This window comes from Oreochromis niloticus, linkage group LG22 (assembly GCF_001858045.2).
Source record: "Oreochromis niloticus isolate F11D_XX linkage group LG22, O_niloticus_UMD_NMBU, whole genome shotgun sequence".
NCBI classification, from domain to species: Eukaryota; Metazoa; Chordata; class Actinopteri; order Cichliformes; family Cichlidae; genus Oreochromis; species Oreochromis niloticus.
The window spans coordinates 20960365-20978650 of NC_031985.2; the positions used below are offsets into that span (position 1 = coordinate 20960365).

General features: G+C 44.1%; 1 protein-coding gene across 1 annotated transcript; it reads left to right on the top strand.

Moving 5' to 3' along the window:
• The first annotated feature begins 11874 nt into the window (after positions 1–11874).
• On the top strand, positions 11875–17760 carry LOC109196456 (tyrosyl-DNA phosphodiesterase 2). Its single transcript, XM_025902560.1, has 4 exons — positions 11875–12132; positions 16234–16348; positions 16434–16608; positions 16695–17760. The coding sequence occupies exons 2-4, from the start codon at positions 16260–16262 to the stop codon at positions 16974–16976; spliced, it is 546 nt and encodes a 181-aa protein (XP_025758345.1). The 5' UTR covers positions 11875–12132; positions 16234–16259; the 3' UTR covers positions 16977–17760.
• Positions 17761–18286: the final 526 nt, after the last annotated feature.

Consider the following 18286-nt stretch of genomic DNA (forward strand, 5'->3'; position numbering starts at 1 on the left):
CTGTAAACACGCAGTGGAGAAGTACAGAGTAGCACTGTATGGAACGCCTGTAAGGTCAGTAATTGAACTAGTGTTGCGTGCCCACGAGCTGCATTCTGTTCTTGGCACCAGCCTTTCACAGCCTTCCCGAGCTCAGCTGAAAAACAGAGCTGAGGGAGGACCACGCTGTTTCAAATGTGCCATGCCTGGTGTTACATCTCGTACATGCCCTAACTGTTCCACTGATTTTCAGGGAGCTCGACACTCTCCCAGGATGGCTCCGGAGCTTCCTCAAACGCTATCTCCTGACCAACATCCAGTAACTCAGCCTGCGGATCCAGATGAAACTGGCATTGTCTGGGAGACGAGACCAGCTGGCAGGAGGCAGGGAAACTTCAGGGGGGGGAGAGTGTTTCACAGGGGCAACCCTCCCCCCAGCCAATAACTCAGCCCTCATCGCCTTTGTCAGATCAAAGTGTGCCACCAGTGCTCAATCACGTTGAAGATGGAACTTCGCAATCATCGTGGAACACCCCTCTCAGAGTTAAATTGAACTTTAATGGGGTAGCTCTGGATGCCACACTAGATACAGGGGCATCTCTTTCAGCAGTAAATGCAGACCTGTTGCCTGAGAAAAACCAAAATCAGTCATTAAAGAATCCGTGGGATTCTCCACCCATAAGACTGGCCAATGGCACTAACTGCAGTCCATTGGGAGTAACCTGGTTAACCATTGGATTTATGGGCAAGCGAGTCTATCAGCGGTTTGTGATAGTGCAGGACCTGTCATCCCCCTTTGTTCTTGGGATGGACTTTATGACTCGCACTTCACTAACAATACATGTCCCAACTAGAACTGTAATTATGGATGATAACCCCCCATGTCTTGATGAACTCTGTGAAAATGGCTTTGTGGAAGCTGATCTCGAGTGTGGTACAATGACTTTGCAGGGCACCCCGCAGCTCTCCCTCCATGATAAGGCTGGAGAAGCTAACTTGGATTCTGAGAGGAAGGAAAACCTGTTAGAGTTGTTAAGTAGTTTCGGTGACCTGTTTGATGGCCACCTTGGTCGCACTTCTCTGGCGGAACATGTCATTGTAACCGGGGATGCAAAGCCTGTTAACTTGCCACCTTACCGCACCTCACCAGCTAAAAAGCAAATCATAGAGGAGCAGGTGAAAAAAATGTTGCAGGATAACATCATCGAACCTGCATCAGGACCATGGGCAGCCCCCGTGGTCATTGTGAACAAACCCCCCCGCGAACCGCGGTTCTGTGTTGACTTCCGTGGTCTAAATCAGCTGACCGTGAAGGATTCTTACCCACTCCCGCGAGTGGATGAATCACTGGACTTTCTGTCGAGAGGGAAGTTTCTCACAACACTAGACCTTGCTAGAGGTTACTGGCAGGTCCCCATTGCTGAAGAAGCTAAACCAAAGACTGCTTTTATCACGCACTGTGGCCTGTTTCAGTTCAGAGTCCTTCCTTTCGGCCTGTGTAACGCCCCTGCGACTTTTCAGCGGCTTATGAACAATGTTCTAGCTGGCCTGATTTATAAGTCACCGACCTTTGAGCAACACCTGCTTGACTTAAAAGAGGTCCTCGGTAGGCTTCAGTCTGCTGGCCTCTCTTTAAAGCTGAGCAAATGCCAATTCTGCCTTTCCGAACTCACCTTCCTTGGTTATCGTGGTACGCCGGCTGGCATTCATCCTGACCCTGACAAGGTGAGAGCCGTGACTGAGTTCAAAGTGCCGACCACAACAAAGCAGGTGCGACAGTTCCTTGGCCTAACTGGCTACTATCGCCGCTTTGTACAGGACTATGCTCGCCATGCAGAGCCACTCTTTGCCCTCACTAAAAAGGATGTGCAGTTTCACTGGGATGACAAGTGCCAGGCAGCTGTGGACTTTCTGAAACATGCTATAACCTCAGCACCAGTCCTCAGGTTCCCAGATTTTTCGCGTCCATTCTTCATTCACACTGATGCATGCGATGCTGGTCTTGGAGCAGCATTAATGCAGAAAGATGAGGATGGCAAAGACGTTGCTGTAGCATTTGCTAGCCGTGCTATGCACAAATCGGAAAAGCCCTACTCAACTCCAGAGAAGGAGTGTCTGGCCGTGATCTGGGCCTTGGAACATTTCCGACCCTATGTCGAAGGCTTGCACGTAACCATTTACACTGACCACAGCAGCCTCAAGTGGTTGATGTCTCGACCAAATCCCTCTGGCAGGCTTGCTCGGTGGTCTCTTCGCCTTCAAGACTTTGACTTCAGCATTATCCACAAACCTGGAGAACGTAATAAGGTGCCCGATGCCCTTTCACGTAATCCTCTACCAGATGTGGATGCCCCTATTGATCTTCTCCCTCCCTATGCCGTGATTGGGAGCATGGACCTTCGTGCTCTGCCTTCTGTAATTGTTTCGGACCGCCCGCATGTTCGTCAATTGCAGCTTGAGGACCCAGTCACAGGCTCGTTGCTCAATCAGCTGGAAAGTGACCAACGAACTGGGGAGGATAATCAAGATCTGGAAAAGTATGTTGTACATGATGGTCTCCTCTATTTCCTCGACCCCAAAACAAAATGTGGTCTCCACCCACTCAAGCAGCTTAAACTGTTTGCTCCTACTGCACTCCGTGGTTATCTGCTCAAGTATTACCACGACCATCCTACAGCCGGACACCTGGGCATTGCAAAAACGCTGGCACGCTTGCGTCTCAGATTCTTCTGGCCACACATGAACTCTGATGTGAAGAAGTATGTGGTCTCCTGTTGTTCATGTCAAGCCACTAAGCCGACTCAGAGAAAAACAGCAGGCCTTATGGTCCCTATCCAGCCACAAAGACCATGGGAGTACGCAGGGGTGGACTATGTTGGCCCACTGCTCCGCACACAAAGAGGGAATGCTTATATCCTTGTTTTTGTGGACTATTTCTCAAAATGGATCGAGGTGAGTGCTGTGAGAGAAACCACTGCTCAAGTTGCTGCAAACAAGTTCATTACTGACATTTTTGCCCGACATGGTGCCCCCTCCTACCTTATTTCTGATAGGGGAACACCTTTCATCAGTGAACTCTTTGAGCATGTTTTGTCGACTCTTGGGACTGAGCACAGACTGACGACTGCATACCATCCTCAAACTAATGCAACTGAGCGTGTCAATCGCACTTTGAAAACAGCTATTCGAGCATGTGTTGGGGATAAGCACACTTCCTGGGACAAATATCTTCCCCAGATCTGTTTTGCACTGCGCACTGCGCCTCACGAGAGCACAGGCCTGAGCCCGTCCATGATGCTGTATGGGCGAGAGTTGGACACGCCCTTGGACCTTGTCACTCAACCCTCCTGGGAAGGACTGAGCGACCCTGAAACGTCTTACTCAGATGACCTGAGAGCTTCACTTCGGGATGCTCATGAACATGCTCGCTTGGTGCTCGAAGAGAGTCATAAAAGGCAAAAGCACTACTATGATCTGAGACGTCGCACAGTCTCTCATGAAGTTGGAGACCTCGTCAGAGTAAAGTCGCACCCAAAATCAGATGCATCGTCCAACTTTTCTGCGAAGTTGGCCCCCCTTTACACTGGTCCCTACCGCATCTCCAAGAGGATGTCTGATGTGAATTACTGTCTCACCACAGTGGACACTGGGGAGAAAGTTGGAGTTTTTCATGTTGCAAACCTGCAACCTTTCTACACCTGGGCCTCAGCTTTATCTGGCAAGCATGCAAAACTAAAGGCTGCAGCAGCTTTGGATCTCAGTGTCCCGGACTGCAGCTTGCCTCCTGCTCTTTCAACCCCAGGCCGCATTGACTGTGACGCTGTTGACACAACTCCCACGGTCTTTAGCAACACCCCTGCTGAGACTGACTTTGACTGTACTGACACTGTCCCGCTTTTCGTGGACCGAACTCTTTCCAAGAGCCTGCTGACATTGCTCTGAAGACAGAGGTTAACAGTTCACCTCCTGCTGACAATGGGTGTGCTGTTAGAGGTTCTTATAACCTCAGACCAAGACGAGTTCCTAGAGTCACCGCTGACTGGTCAGTCAATAGGTGGACCAACCCTTTTCATACTGACAGATTTGACTTAAAGTGACCTTATTTGCTTTTTGATGTGTTTTATGTGGTCTACTGTTGTAACAGGACCGTGGTTTGAGTTTTCTGCACTACATGTTGATAATGTTTTCATGTTTTGGTACGGTGTTCCTGCTGACTGTTGCAGTTTTTGAAAAAGAAGAAACGCAATGTAAGAAAAAAAGGGAATTTCATTCTGTAATTATCCTGGCTGTCCTGAGTTTATTTTCTTTCTTTAGCATTTATTTAAATGGACATTCACCATGTGGGACACTGTCATGTATGCCAGTTGTCGATATTGCACTGTACATTTCCCTGTTTTGGTTTCATCATCTTATCCTGCTAAAGAACCACCGTGGATTACCGATACCAGCGTGGGTGTGTGTTCTTCTGACTAGCCTGCTAGGTGTTTTGCCGCCTCCTCTCAACCGCAACACAACCCAACGTTACATACTTCAATCATGAAACTGATCAGTGATCAGCTGATCAGCTTTTCTCTCTTGTTTGTTTATCTTCCACTTTGCGCCAGAAAGAGGAAACCAGCGGATGTCGCGTTAAACAACAGCAGTACGTTTAAGCTTCATCAGCTGTTGTTAGAATTTATTTAATATTAATTTCTAGTATCAGCTGATGTTTGCTGGAGCCACAGCTGTAAAAGCTGCTGGTCATGATATCAGTTTGGTTATCTGGTGAGACGGAAACATGAAGATGAAACCAGGAGATGTCCTTACTGAATCATCAGAGCTGAACAGGTGATGGAGAAACAGGTTTACCTTTTAGGTGACATGAATGAGTTGAAGGGAAGTTATGAACTGTTTCTGAGAGACAAATAACACCAATATCATTTTCTAAGTAGCTGACAGCTGGTAACTGTGCAGGGGCGGGTCTAGCAAAGTGTTGCCAGGGGGCCAGGTAGGGCATTAACAGGGAGAGGGGGGCACAAAGAAATACTTTCTTATTTTCATTTAAAATGTCTGGCTGTTATTAAATAATTATCTGAAGCTTACAACCAAAGTTTTTATCTGATGTAAAATGTATAGAAATCATACATATACCAACAAGACAGCGTACATCACTGTCACAACAGCGTTTGTTTTCATTCAAAGGCTTTATGGCTTTTCCTATAATACCTGTTGGGCCGGTCTCTAGTCAAAATGCCTGGGCTGTTTTTTTGTCCCAGTCCAGCCCTGGGCAAGACACGCAGTGAATTAATCTGAGAAGGTGCATCAAAAAATAAGATAATTAGCTAACAACCCCAACTACCAGATTCAACTTGTAATTACTAAAAACTTATAAACTTATAATAACTTATAAAAATAACCTACTGGTAAGAGGGACGTTGTTAGCTTTCCACATTCCAACACTTCAAAAGCTTCAGGAGCTGTCCGCTCAGCGCAGCATCAGCACCACGGAAATACACGGATACATCCATAGACTCCAGACACAATGCATTTTTGGGACTTTCAGGTGTATGGACCAATGTTTTATTTTCTGATCAAACCAGAAATCTTTCATGAGCAGCTAGATTTGTCTCGCATGAACTGGCTGAGTTGATGCCAGTTAATGCAACATCGAAGCAGCTGGAATCCATAGATGTAAGTGTTCATGGAGCTTGCATTGTCACCTGCTGGACATCACTACCTGACAAGTTTAACTGTCTTCAGAACATTGCAGAGGCCTTATTGACAGTATTTGGCTCTACATATCTGTGTGAGCAGATTTTCTCTCACATGAGTGTCCTCAGGTAGCCGTCTGAATGCTGGACACTCGGAGACCTGTGTCTCTGAGTGGGAGACCAGAGATCACATTAACATGTGTGTCTCTGTATTAACAGACATGCCATATTGGCTTAGTTTATTTTTCTTATCATTGTTGTGAGGAGACCATAAATAGCATTTGTATTTTCTGTTATACAGTTCATTTGTTGTTATGGAGTTCTTGTTATGGATAAAAAGTGTCTGTTTTTGTTTCAAAATAGCTGATAACTATCCGCCGATAGCTGCCAACATCTGCGAACAAATATAATTCTATAAAGTGGTTCTATATAGTGTGTAACTGTTAATATAAAGCGTTATTAAATTTATTGCTAATGCAATCATATGGCACACTGACTTCTGAGGAAATTTTAAATGGCACTCGCCATCAGAAAGGTTGCCTACCCCTGGTCTAGCAGGACAAGCACAGAGATGAGTCCACTGTCAGAGGCCATAAGAAGATCATTTGTAACCTTCACTAAAGCTGTTTCTGTGCTGTGATGAGCTCTGAAACCTGACTGAAACTCTTCAAATAAGCCATTCCTCTGCAGATGATCTGTTAGCTGTTTGACAACTACTCTTTCAAGGATTTTTGATATGAAAGGAAGGTTGGAGATTGGCCTATAATTAGCTAAGACAGCTGGGTCTAGAGATGGCTTTTTGAGTAAAGGTTTAACTACAGCCACCTTGAAGGCCTGTGGTACATAGCCGATTATTAGAGATAGGTTGTGTCAGGGTTCCTGGGTCGTTGACCCAGTGCTTTCAGTTTTGTCACGTTTAGTTTATGTTGCCACATCAATGTTCTCACTAACTGCTTTTCCTGTGTCAGCTCGTCTCTTGTGTCGTTTGCCAGATTATGTTCAGCTGTGTACTCACCGGTCTCTCATTATCATCCTCATCAGTCTGTGTATTTAAGTCCCCAGATAGCAAGACGACATTGAATCTATGTTGATTTTTCATCCGAACCGTCGTATATGGTCGGGGTTGAAATGCCAATGTTGTAACAACATTGAAATACTGTGGTAAACCGACGGTCTTACTATAGAGACGTTGTAACGATGTTGATTCACCGTTGTTTTTTTGTCATTGATATTTGATCTATTTATAGTCGACCAGGTGACAACAACAACGTCGAGAAAACGTCTATTTATAGTTGACGATCATTCGGCTCCGGTCACCATCAAAAACCATCGATTTGTAGTTGAGCATTAAATTGCATTGCAACTGATCGGGTATAAAGTACCAGAGAAAGTAGATTTATTGTTCATTTGTTATCAATGACTTGGTCTAGTTCACCAGCTTTAAAAAATCGTGTCTACGTGCAATTTATGTATAGTTGACCGGGAAATTAAAGCAGCGATCACTTGGACTATTCCGCAGCACCCCTCTCACATTGGTACATCCCCCCAGGTATTCATTGTCTTCTACAGTAGAGCGGGACATTTGATTTACTCTTTGACCGGAGAAGGCATCAGTTCATGCACTGCACTGGCCTGCACCACGATTAGTATAAGGTAAGAATGAATGATTTTTTTTTCCTACTCGTTATTTCCATGTTTGCATTTGAATAACAGTAAAAAAACTCGTTAATGTATAACATTAACGAGTTTTTTTTTACTGTTATTTACGTTGCTCCCACAAAATGTGGGAGCCCGAAATTGTGTCTACATCTTGCAATCCGGCAACAAATAAATTGCACTGCGAACAAAGTATATCAACAAAGAACACATTTTTGTTTCATAATTTCTTCGTTATATTCCCTTACAAAGCTAGCTTTAACGCTTCGAGGTTTCTTTTGTTCTTGCCGTCTGCGCTTGACCCAGACTTTCGCTCTGTAGTTGCTTAGTACTACAAAAAATTCTAAATCTGTGATATATGATTGATAAACGTAAAGTTAACTGTATAAACGTGTTCAATGACTTTGTTACTTTTGATGATTGGAGAGCACTCGCTTCAATTCGCACACGAAAACTTTAGACTCAGTTTGAATGCTCACGCAGCATGCCCACGTGACTGTACGTTGCACGCGTACATGACTTTCCGTTTGTGCCTTGAATAATGAGGCTACGTCCACACGTACCAGCGTATTTTTGAAACCGCTGATTTTTCTATGCGTTTGCACCTTTTGTCCGCACGTAATGTATGTCTGGCCGTACATTGTGTTTGTATTTCCAGGCACATTTCACGAAGCAGAACGCAGTCTTCAGAGATATCCACGTGAACGCTGTGATACGTCTGACCTTCAGTCCGAAGAAGAAACCCAGACCAGTCTTAAAAGAAAGCACAAGTAAAACCTTTTTATTCACAAACATATCTTTGATTGTTAAGAATTTATGATCTTGTCTTTTATACATATCTGTGGTGCTTGCATACTGCAATATCACCACATAATATAGTCCAAAAAGTGGAAGTTTGTAAACTTTTTAAAAATGCAAAGCCGTGTACACTTCTGCACTTCAAAAATTCATACTGTACCTTCTTGCACGTCTCTATTTCCTGTGTGTGTTGTTAGAAATCAAACTAACTTTAGGAAACAATATGCCAAAAGCATATTTACAATTACTTAAGACCGTTTTTAATTTCTTTTCTTTAGACCAAATCCCCTGTACACATATACGGACTCAGAGGATGAGCAGCCTACAAAAAAACGGTTTCCCCAGGCCCCTCGAGTGAAAATACCAGGTAATAAAATACTGTCTAGTGTCTGTGTACATATCTGTGTCTGACACGAGGAAACTTTTTTGACAAGTTGTCTGTATTCTTAAATACTTAAAAAATTATCTTTTTCTAAACAGCCCTCATCACTCCGCAGTCTGCCCCCCAGCCCACTGATAGCAACCATCATAATGCCCCACCCAGCTTCCGGCACCTTTCGCCACTCCGGCACAAACCGACACAGCTTTGCGATCTCGCCAGCATGCAGTCTGATGTCTTCCCTATAGATGGTATGCTTTTAAAAAAGCATCACAATGTCATTGTACTCTTATCTAAAAAAAAAAACCCCCAATTTATACTCCTGAATGTCATCTTGTTGTGATTTTTTTTTTTCTGTAGATTCCAGAGACTCTGTGAGGCCACTATTACAAGGCAAGTTTGAAAATCTTGGAATTTCACAGTTTACATGGTATAACAAATATATGTGACAGGCAAAAACTAGTAAACACTTTTAGCAGTTACAAGAACTAACAAATGAATATCCAACAAAAGGGAATAGAAATACATTGTACTGCCAATACTTTGGTTTATTCTTTGTATGACTTGAAAATCAGGCTTTAGGGAAAACTAAATGACATGTTTCTATCATCAATTACATGAAGTAAACACACAAGCACTTGCATACACATTTAAGACATGAGACACGCTAATTCCATCTCATAAAATGTGTCTATAGGTGAGACGCTTTGCGTTGATTGGTGCTGCTGGACCACACTGGAGGTGCGAGTCCGCCGTGTAATGGTTTATGCCATTACAAAGGAGCTGGCCTCTGTACTCAACTGGGCAGGGGAAAAAAAACCAAGGACCAGACAAAGCAAAAAAGGGCATTTAAAGAGACAGCGCTGTGCAGATGCATATTTGGTAAGTTTTAACATTTATTTTAGTTTTATGAGCCTAAAGTGAACAATAAAGGGATCAATTGATGTGCTGGGTGCGTTTCACATTTCCTATGTCTGGTTTTTGCTATATTACTTTGTCTTTCTTAATAACAAGACTTTCATGTCCAGTTAATCTGGAGATGGAGTCTTTGGTCTTCGGCTTGTTTTGTCCTCGGGTTGTACACTTTGTACAACCCACATTTTCAGCTTATAGCTCTTTGGGAATCAAATGCGGCAGTTTGCTGATTTCCGCCTGGTGACTTTCATGTTTATCAGCCTAGGAGTTTACATACTTTCTCCCTGCTGAAGACAATTAACAAGAGCTTATTCATGTGCTCTAATTCCCTTTTTTTTGTCTTTGTTTTTTTGTGTGTGTGTCTATTTTTGTCCTAGATGGCCTGGCGCAGCAGGTAGGGGCGAACTCTATGTCTGAGTTGGTCTTTGCTCAAGCAGTCCAGAAATGGCTCAGATATGCTCCAGATCGTACGGGTGGCGCGCAGGACGCACATCATCCATCCCCATCCCGGAGTAAATAATAAAAAGTGACGTGAAACATAGAAATGTAAATAGGAAACTTTGTCTTTTAATAAAGTATTTTGCAAATGATACATGTCTATTGACCTTTTTTGTTTTTTTGTTTTTTTTTCAATAAAAAGCAACTGTGCGAAAGAGGTGGAAAATCAATACCATAGGTCAACAGTGTTTCAATATCAGAATCTGACATTGTTTCAATGTCAACAGTGTTAGAAAATATAACGTAGAATCAATGTCAGGTTTCAACATTGATTCAACATCAAAACCTGACGTTGTTTCAACGTTAAAAATGGGTGCAAGAGTGACGTTGGGTCAACGTCGCACTTCAACGTTGCTTCAATGACGTCGCCTGATATTGACTCAACATTGTTTCAATGTTTCCTTGCTATCTGGGTCATCTGTTTCCACTTGTTCACTGTCGTGTCATTGATGTTGTCACTGCTATCTGTTCCATATGTTTGCCTTTCAGTTCAGTTCAGTTCAGCTCAGCTCAGTCAGCCATCTCCTGTTCTCGTCATTCGTCCCTCACAATAAACACCCTGAATCTTCACCGTGAGTCCTGCGTTTGGGGCCTCTTCTTCTCATTCATGCACGAAACCCGGCGAGAATGACACGACCCCGCGTTGTGGACCCAGCGGACTCGGAACTTTTTGAGCGGCAGGAGGCAGCGCTCCTTCGCTGGACGGAGGAGCTTAGGGGAAAACAGCGGCTCTTTGCTGAGAGAGAGCACGTCTTCGCAGGGACTCGTGTGGCTCTGGGCGGGCCTCGAGGACGCCGCGTTCTTCCGCCTGCTGCCTCTACTGCCTCGGAGCATTCGCCGCGGAGAGTGGGCGTCACTGACCAAGCTTTGGCCGCTCGCTCCCTCACCACTCCGCTTCTTGCTCGCCCGCCGGCCGCTTCACTTTCCAGCCTCTCCGCCTCGCCACGGCACAGCGGCTACGCCTCCCACCTCGGCTCAACGGAGGCTACCGCGCCAGAGACTCAGCTGTTTACCCGCCGGCTTCCTCTTCCCGGAGAAAGCGGCGCACACGGCGCCATAAAATGGACTATTTTCAGCAACTCCCAGGGGTGAGTTCCAGTGACTGTTTTCCACCCTCCTCATTTGATTCTTCACTTAAAACAAATAATAGACTTATCTCCGATCCGTGGGGTGTTTCCCTCCTGGAGGATGATGTGGACTGGGAAGAATTTTTCTGCTCTGCTCCCTCTGAGCTGGGATTTATTAAGGACAATACCCGCACTTCAACACCCCCGAAGACTGTTCAATTAAAAACTGTAAATGGTGATTGCAGAAGGGCCAGAACAGTCTCTGATAAATCTGTTATGGTCCCTGTGTACGCAAACCCTAGGTCTGCTCACTCTAGGGCTGTTTTATCTGAGCCTGCTCCTTCGTCCACCTGTCAGCCTGTTCCGGTTTCATCAGCCAATGCCACTGTTAAAAATACTGATGCACCTAAACCTGTCAGTATCACTCACCCAGCCATTATTTCCACTCCTGTCAGTCAGCCTATACCCACCTGTGCCAGCTCCCAGGAGGAGGGCAGCTGCGACCCAGTCCACTCCTGCACCCGTTCGTGTTCCTCGGGTGGGTGTGACTGGCGTCCAGCCACCTTCCATACCTGTCCCAGCACCCAGGCTGAGGGCAGCCAGAACCCAACCAGACCTCTGTGGAGGCTCGGAAGAGCTAGCCCGTCCACCTGCTAGTTTACCACTCATCCACCCCCAGATCCAGCCTTTCACGCCTTTGCACTATCACTGGTTAGGCTAGCTGACCTGTCCCCTGCGCAGGCACCAGCTTTACTAGCCCAGGCTGCAGCACTATCACCATCTTTAGTTCTGCCAGTAGCTCCGTCAACCTCTGCTCATCCATTAGCTTCTCCAGTTCAGTCAGTCCAGTCCCCTGTGGCTCAGTCGCCTCCTGGCCTCCAGTGAGTCCAGTCTCCCGTAGCGCAGTCGCCGGTTGCCCAATCTTCTATCCAGTCTCTAGTCCAGTCACTCATTCATCATCCTGGTCAGTTCCCTGACCTACAGCCACAGCATTCAGAGCCAACTGTGAGCTGTCCCGCTCCTCAGCCAGGGGTTTCCGCACCCACGCCGTCTCCTGCAGCTGCTCCTCCGTCACCGCCGGCTCCCACGCCGTCTCCTGCAGCTGCTCCTCCGTCACCTTCTCCTCGTCCACGTTGGATTCGGCGTCAGCGTTAGTGTGTTTTCATGTTATGGTCTAGTTCCATATTCTGTTTAACTCCTGGCTTTGCCACTGCATCTGCTCTAGAACTGCCTAGAAAAACAGAGTCTTTGAGTTACTATGAACTTCACATTTACAAACAGCTCTAGTTTATTGGAGTAATCGGGCATCCAGCACCTATGGCCACAAGTTTGTCATGTGCAATGGATTTCCCTGAATCAGTTAAACTATTGTTTCCATGATATACCAAAATCAAATATCACCCCATGTGTTTATCCAGAATTACTGTAAATGGTGACTGATCTTAAGTGATTTCACTTGCTTGTTTTAATGGTACGAGCTCAACAATATGAGCTGAATAGTGATATGATAATGAGCCTAATGCTAAGATGTTCTGTGACCACTGCACATCCTGCTTTATTTTCACTGGTGTCTGGGTTGTGTGATGGCGAATCATCCACAAAGACCTTCAGCATGAAGTCACATCTGTCTCTACTTCACTGAGGGACTAGGCAGGGTTGCTGTTTGTCCCCCCTGCTCTTTGCTTTAAGCTATGGAGCCTCTGGCCATTGCAGTTAGGAACAGCTCTGACATTGTAGGCATATCCAGTGAATTTCTGGCTACTATTTAAATTGGACCTTCAGGACCTCGTTGATAGTATTAAAGCTAAGATAGATAAATGGACACTTCTCCCACTTTCTTTAATTAGATGTGTCAATGTAATTCAAATAGATGTACTTCCTAAATTTATTCATCTCTTCTAAAACATACCCATCTTTCTCACATCACTGTTTTTTAAAACTATTGACTCGATCATTATGTTTTTCTTATGAGCAAATAAATCCCATAGAATTGTGAAGGGACACTTGCAGAAACCCATCTGAGGGCGGATTAGGCCTCCCAATTTTCAGGCACTATTATTGGGTTTGCAATGCCAGAACGTGGGTTTACTGAAATAATGTTTTAGCTGTTCCTGCTGTTCTGATGGGATGCGGTCCAGCCTGGCCTTTTATAGAGGCGCACAGCGCTAAATCCATCTTTGGTACATCGCTTGGTGCTATTCTAAGCCAAACATACCTTCCAAACTTCTTAGGAAATTTTGTCCTAGGTCATTAGCTTAGAATCATAAAGCAAGTTAGGTGCTTTGTTCCTTCCAGACCTATCCATTTTTGCCCCCATAACTCAAAGACTTTCTTTTTTAATAATAATGGATTGCATTTCTATAGCGCTTTTCGGGACCCCTCAAAGCACTTTACAATACCACTATTCATTCACTCTCACATTCATATACCGGTGAAGGCAAGCTACAGTTGTAGCCACAGCTGCCCTGGGGCAGACTGACAGAGGCGAGGCTGCCATATTGCGCCATCGGCCCCTCTGGCCAACACCAGTAGGCGGTAGGTGAAGTGTCTTGCCCAAGGACACAACGATCAAGACTGTCCGAGCCGGGGCTCGAACCGGCAACCTTCTGATTACAAGACGAACACCCAAGTCTTAAGCCACGATCGCTCAACACTTGGGTGCTTTTACCTTGGATGATGGACCCTGTTTATAAGCATTGGTCAGAATGAGTTCGTCACACTATTAAGGACCTCTACATCGACAATTGTTTTGCTTCATTTGCTCAGCTGCAATCAATCAAAATGTATGCTTCCCTCTGCTCATTTATTTTGATACTTACAAATCATGTATTTTGTTAAACACTCTTTCTCTCATCTGGACCAGCCCCCTGCTCATAGTGAGTTCTGTGATAATTTGATTGAAAAATCCTGTTTCCAAACACCTAATCAGCCAGTTTACTTCACTTTTTACCCTTACAGCACCTACATACCACATCAGGGATGCTTGGGTTAAGGACATGGAAGTAGAGATATCAGACGCTTTATGGGCCAATGGGTTGAAGAGGATTAAAGACTGCTCTGTTAATGCCAGATTACAATTTATACAGTTCAAAGTCCTTCATCATTTGCATTTCTCTAAAACAAAGCTAGGCAGTATTTGTCCATCTATTTCCTCATTGCGTGATAAATGCAAAGCAGTGGAAGGAACCCTTGGCCCTTAAAATCTTATAAATAAACTTTTTTTTTTATTAAAGAAAGAGAAGCATGTGGAATGCTGTCATGGATTCTATAAAAACAGTTTTGTCAGTGAGCATTACTCATCTTTTGTTAAATACACACTGTTTATTCATATCCTCTCAGTTTCTTGTACCTCTGTACCATTTAAACTCAAACTGCTCATCAGTTCCCTCTGACCCATGTGCTGTTACATGCAGCGCGTTTGTTTCCATGTAATCAGGTGTGTGTGTGTGTGTGTGTGTGTCATGGTACAAATTTCACATGTTTGTCAGAAACAGGAAAATCAACAGTCTGTTGGAGTCATTGCACTCATTTAATCATCTGCAAGATGGAAAATAAATCACCTTTCCCTGAAATAATGGCAGTCATCTAGTTTACATGTCAAACCTTAACCCACCAAGTTGACAGGACAGCATGTTAACAATAGAAATGCACGTTTTAAAGATTATTATAAAAGATCATTTCCTTTATATAATTAATCTCACGTGTTGTTTAATCATTAGAAAGCGTCTTATAATTCTAACATATTACCACTAAATTTGTTGACTGATCACTAATTGGAGGCACTGGTCTATTAAAAAATCTACCTGTTGTCCTGCAAGGTCTCGGTCAGCACTAAGTGTCATTTGGTAGTAAGTGTCTGTTAAGTTTTCCAATTTTAACAGTAATGACAGATATGGCATGTTTATGAGTGTAGGCTGGTCTTCATTACACGCATGCGCGTGTGTGTGTGTGTGTGTTTTTGTGTTAGTAAGCGGGTTAATACTTTTGCTGCTGGGATGTTGTGATGCTCAGGACCCTTTCTTAACGTTAACCTTTTCATGTGTGCCCACACTAAAAACAGCCTTCATTGTTCCTCTATGTTCTCTTCTCTCTCCTTGTTATCTTCTTCCTCCTTCTCACGGCCGCTGCCTGCGTCTCCCACATCCTGTAGCACATCATGGTTATAATGCGTACATGATCAGCGGTTCAGTGGGCAGTTCTTCTTCAGCTTTGTCTTATTTTTCAGTTACTCTTTCAGTCAGGGATCTTCTCCTGTGTGAGGAAACCCCTCCCTACCTTACAGTTGTTACCAGGGACGTTTTATTTTCTTGCTGACGTCAGCTTTAACTGACACAATGAAGTCAGTTTTTCTTTCTTGTTGACTAGAGCACCCTGTTATCATACACCCAAGAACAAGCAGCCTGTCTGCTCTGTGTTGTGCTCTGTAAGTGTTTAGCAATTTGCCTTCAACACTCAACTCTGTCAACTCCTTAGTTAACCCTTCACGTGAGATCAATGCTTGTATCCTTTTAACGAGGAGCGCATCAACTCTATCATGATCATACATTGCAATTAATGTTAAAAAAAAAAAAAAAACTTTATCAAAAACTTATTTAACAAATTCCTCCTTTCACACCATCAGGTGTGAATCCAACTAATGCAGATCCTTTGAAGAATTTAGGGAATTTTTGGAAGAATTTTGTAGTCTTCCTCCTTCAGTATTCCATTACTTTATACAATGTACCAATGCTACTGGCAGCAAAACAGCCCCAGAGCAAGATGATACCACCGTGCTTGACAGCTGATACAGTGTTTCTAGGTTTGAAAGTCTCATCTTTACTCCTTCACACATACCTCCTGTAATTGCTCAACCTTTTCTCTCACCTGACCATAAAACATTTGACCAGAAACAATTTGACTTGCCCATGTGGGCAGCCTCAAATTTAAGTCAGGTTTAAGAGTGTGGATTTTGGAGCAGGGGCTTCTTTCTTGGTCAGCACACTCTCAATCGGGTTCACTAATTTAATTTAATAACTAATTTCCTTTCCTCAGATTGTGACAATTTTTCCAAGGTCTGGAAGAAGATCCAAAATGGTGACACATTTGAATAACTTGAACGGATGAGTTTTTTTAGAAATGGCTCTAACTCATGTAAATGTGCAACTCCCTTTTCAAATCCCCAGCCCATGATCACTGGTATAAATGAGAACCTACCTGTCAGCGGACTTAAAATAGCTTTTGTTTTTTGTCCTCTTCCTTTTGTGTTGACCAGGTGCTGAGGAAGGTTACTTCACAGGGATGTTGCTGAAAAAGTCACGAGTCACATTGGTGGAGAGTGAGATAGTAGCTTATCGCACCACTAAGATGATGAGGAACCTGCTTGTCGCTCAGTGCAAAATCATCTCTGATATTTTCTTTGTGTGCATAAGCTCTGCTGAACATGACGCTCAGGAACATTTTCTTTTTCAAAAATCAGGTGATCGTTGACGGCCAGAAGCTGTGCCTGATGACATCCCACCTTGAGAGCGGTAAGGCAAATTCGAAAGAGCGTATGAATCAGCTGCATGTGGTGAAGTGGAGGTTTAAACGTGCACCTGATGACGTCACCGTTGTGTTTGGGGGAGACACAAACCTGAGGGATGAGGAGGTCAGACACTGCTCCTTCCACTCACATACAGCCTGTAATCTTGTAACAAGTAATCACAGTAACTCTTTTCTCTGGCGCCATCTTAGGTACCCAAGGTGGGCCTGCCTGCAACTGTCTGTGATGTGTGGGAGCAACTGGGCAAGCAGGAGCACTGCCGCTACACATGGGACACCACTACTAACACCAACAAGAAAGCTTCCTTTCCTGTTCGCTTCCGCTTTGACAGAATCTACCTCCGCCCAGCTGTCAGACGTGGAGTCCCTCGTCTGGCCCCTGATCACATGGCCTTGGTGGGGCTGGAGAAGCTGGACTGTGGCCGCTACACTAGTGATCACTGGGGAATCTACTGCACCTTCTCAGCTGAATAGAACTACACAAAACAACCAGAAACATGACAGTTAAGCATTTTATTTTAGATCAGCCGCTCTTTAAATCACAGTAACGCTATGCAGGAAGATGTTCCTCACCTTAATTTAATCAGTTTTATCCTCTAATGTGTGTCTGCTTAAGTGTTTTATGTGGTGTAAATGACAAATTAAAATATGAAAAGCACCAATAAATTATATTGATATGCCCTTACATTGATGGATGAAAAGTCCATTAGCAGAAGTCTGACAGCTCCTCAGCTTTTAACCTTGTTACATGATCTTCCTCAGTGGATGGAGTTGGGACTGAAAAACACCACACACAGCATGAGAAACCCCACTGGGATGTTACTCTGTATGTAATACAAGCATCAGGCCACTAGAGAGCAGTACACAGGTGAATAGCAACTGTTTAAACAGTGACTTACAGGACTGAAAGTAGTGTTATGGGAAGTCGTAATGGTGAGTCCAACTTTTAACAGCTACACACGTAGCCTGAAGTTGTTGATCCACTGATTTAACAGCTACATGCTGCATCCATCCACTCTCTTCTGTTTATCCAATTCAGGGGCTGGAGCCTATCCCAGCTATTATAGGGCAAGAGGCAGGGTACACCTTAGACGTGGTAAAAAGTGATTTTGCCACATGTGTTTGTGTTTTGTGTGACATTAAAGGAAATAAAATTTGGCATGTTTTATTAAGGATGGAAAGCCCCCACCCCTGGTTAATATTTCTATTTGTTGTAATAAAGTTTGTAATTAATAAATGTAGTTATTTCAAACTCAAATCTGTTTGGAAAAAGTCAGCTTTGTTTGCTTTTCTCTGTTCATTGGTCTTTATCTGTATGTATACTGATTAAAGTTTGGGTAAAAAAGTTATACTACCTTTCTTTAAGGTTCCATCTTACTATCACCTCGAGAATATTTCAAGGATAAAAGATCTGATGTCTCAACAGGACCTGGAAAAACTAGTCCATGCATTCATCTTTAGTAGGCTTGATTAGTGTAACAGCATCTTTACAGGTCTACCTAAAAAATCAGTCAGACAGCTACAGCTTATTCAGAACTCTGCTGCTCGAGTCCTCACTAAGACCAAAAAGGTGGACCACATCAGTCCAGCTCTGAGGTCTTTACACTGGCTGCCTGTCCGTCAGAGGATAGACTTTAAAGTTCTGATGCTGGTCTATAAAGCTCTGAATGGTTTAGGACCAAAATACATCAGTGACCTCCTGACCCAGTATGAACCTTCCAGATCCCTCAGGTCATCTGGATCCAGTTTTTTATCAGTTCCCAGAGTCAGAACCAGACATGGAG

Coding starts and splice junctions, on each gene's coding strand:
- LOC109196456 (XM_025902560.1), top strand. CDS start 16,260: ATGTTGCTGAAAAAGTCACGAGTCACATTGGTGGAGAGTGAGATAGTA. Junction 16,349..16,433: donor ATGAGGAACCTGCTTGTCGC/TCAGTGCAAAAT, acceptor CTTTTTCAAAAA/TCAGGTGATCGTTGACGGCC. Junction 16,609..16,694: donor CAAACCTGAGGGATGAGGAG/GTCAGACACTGC, acceptor GCGCCATCTTAG/GTACCCAAGGTGGGCCTGCC.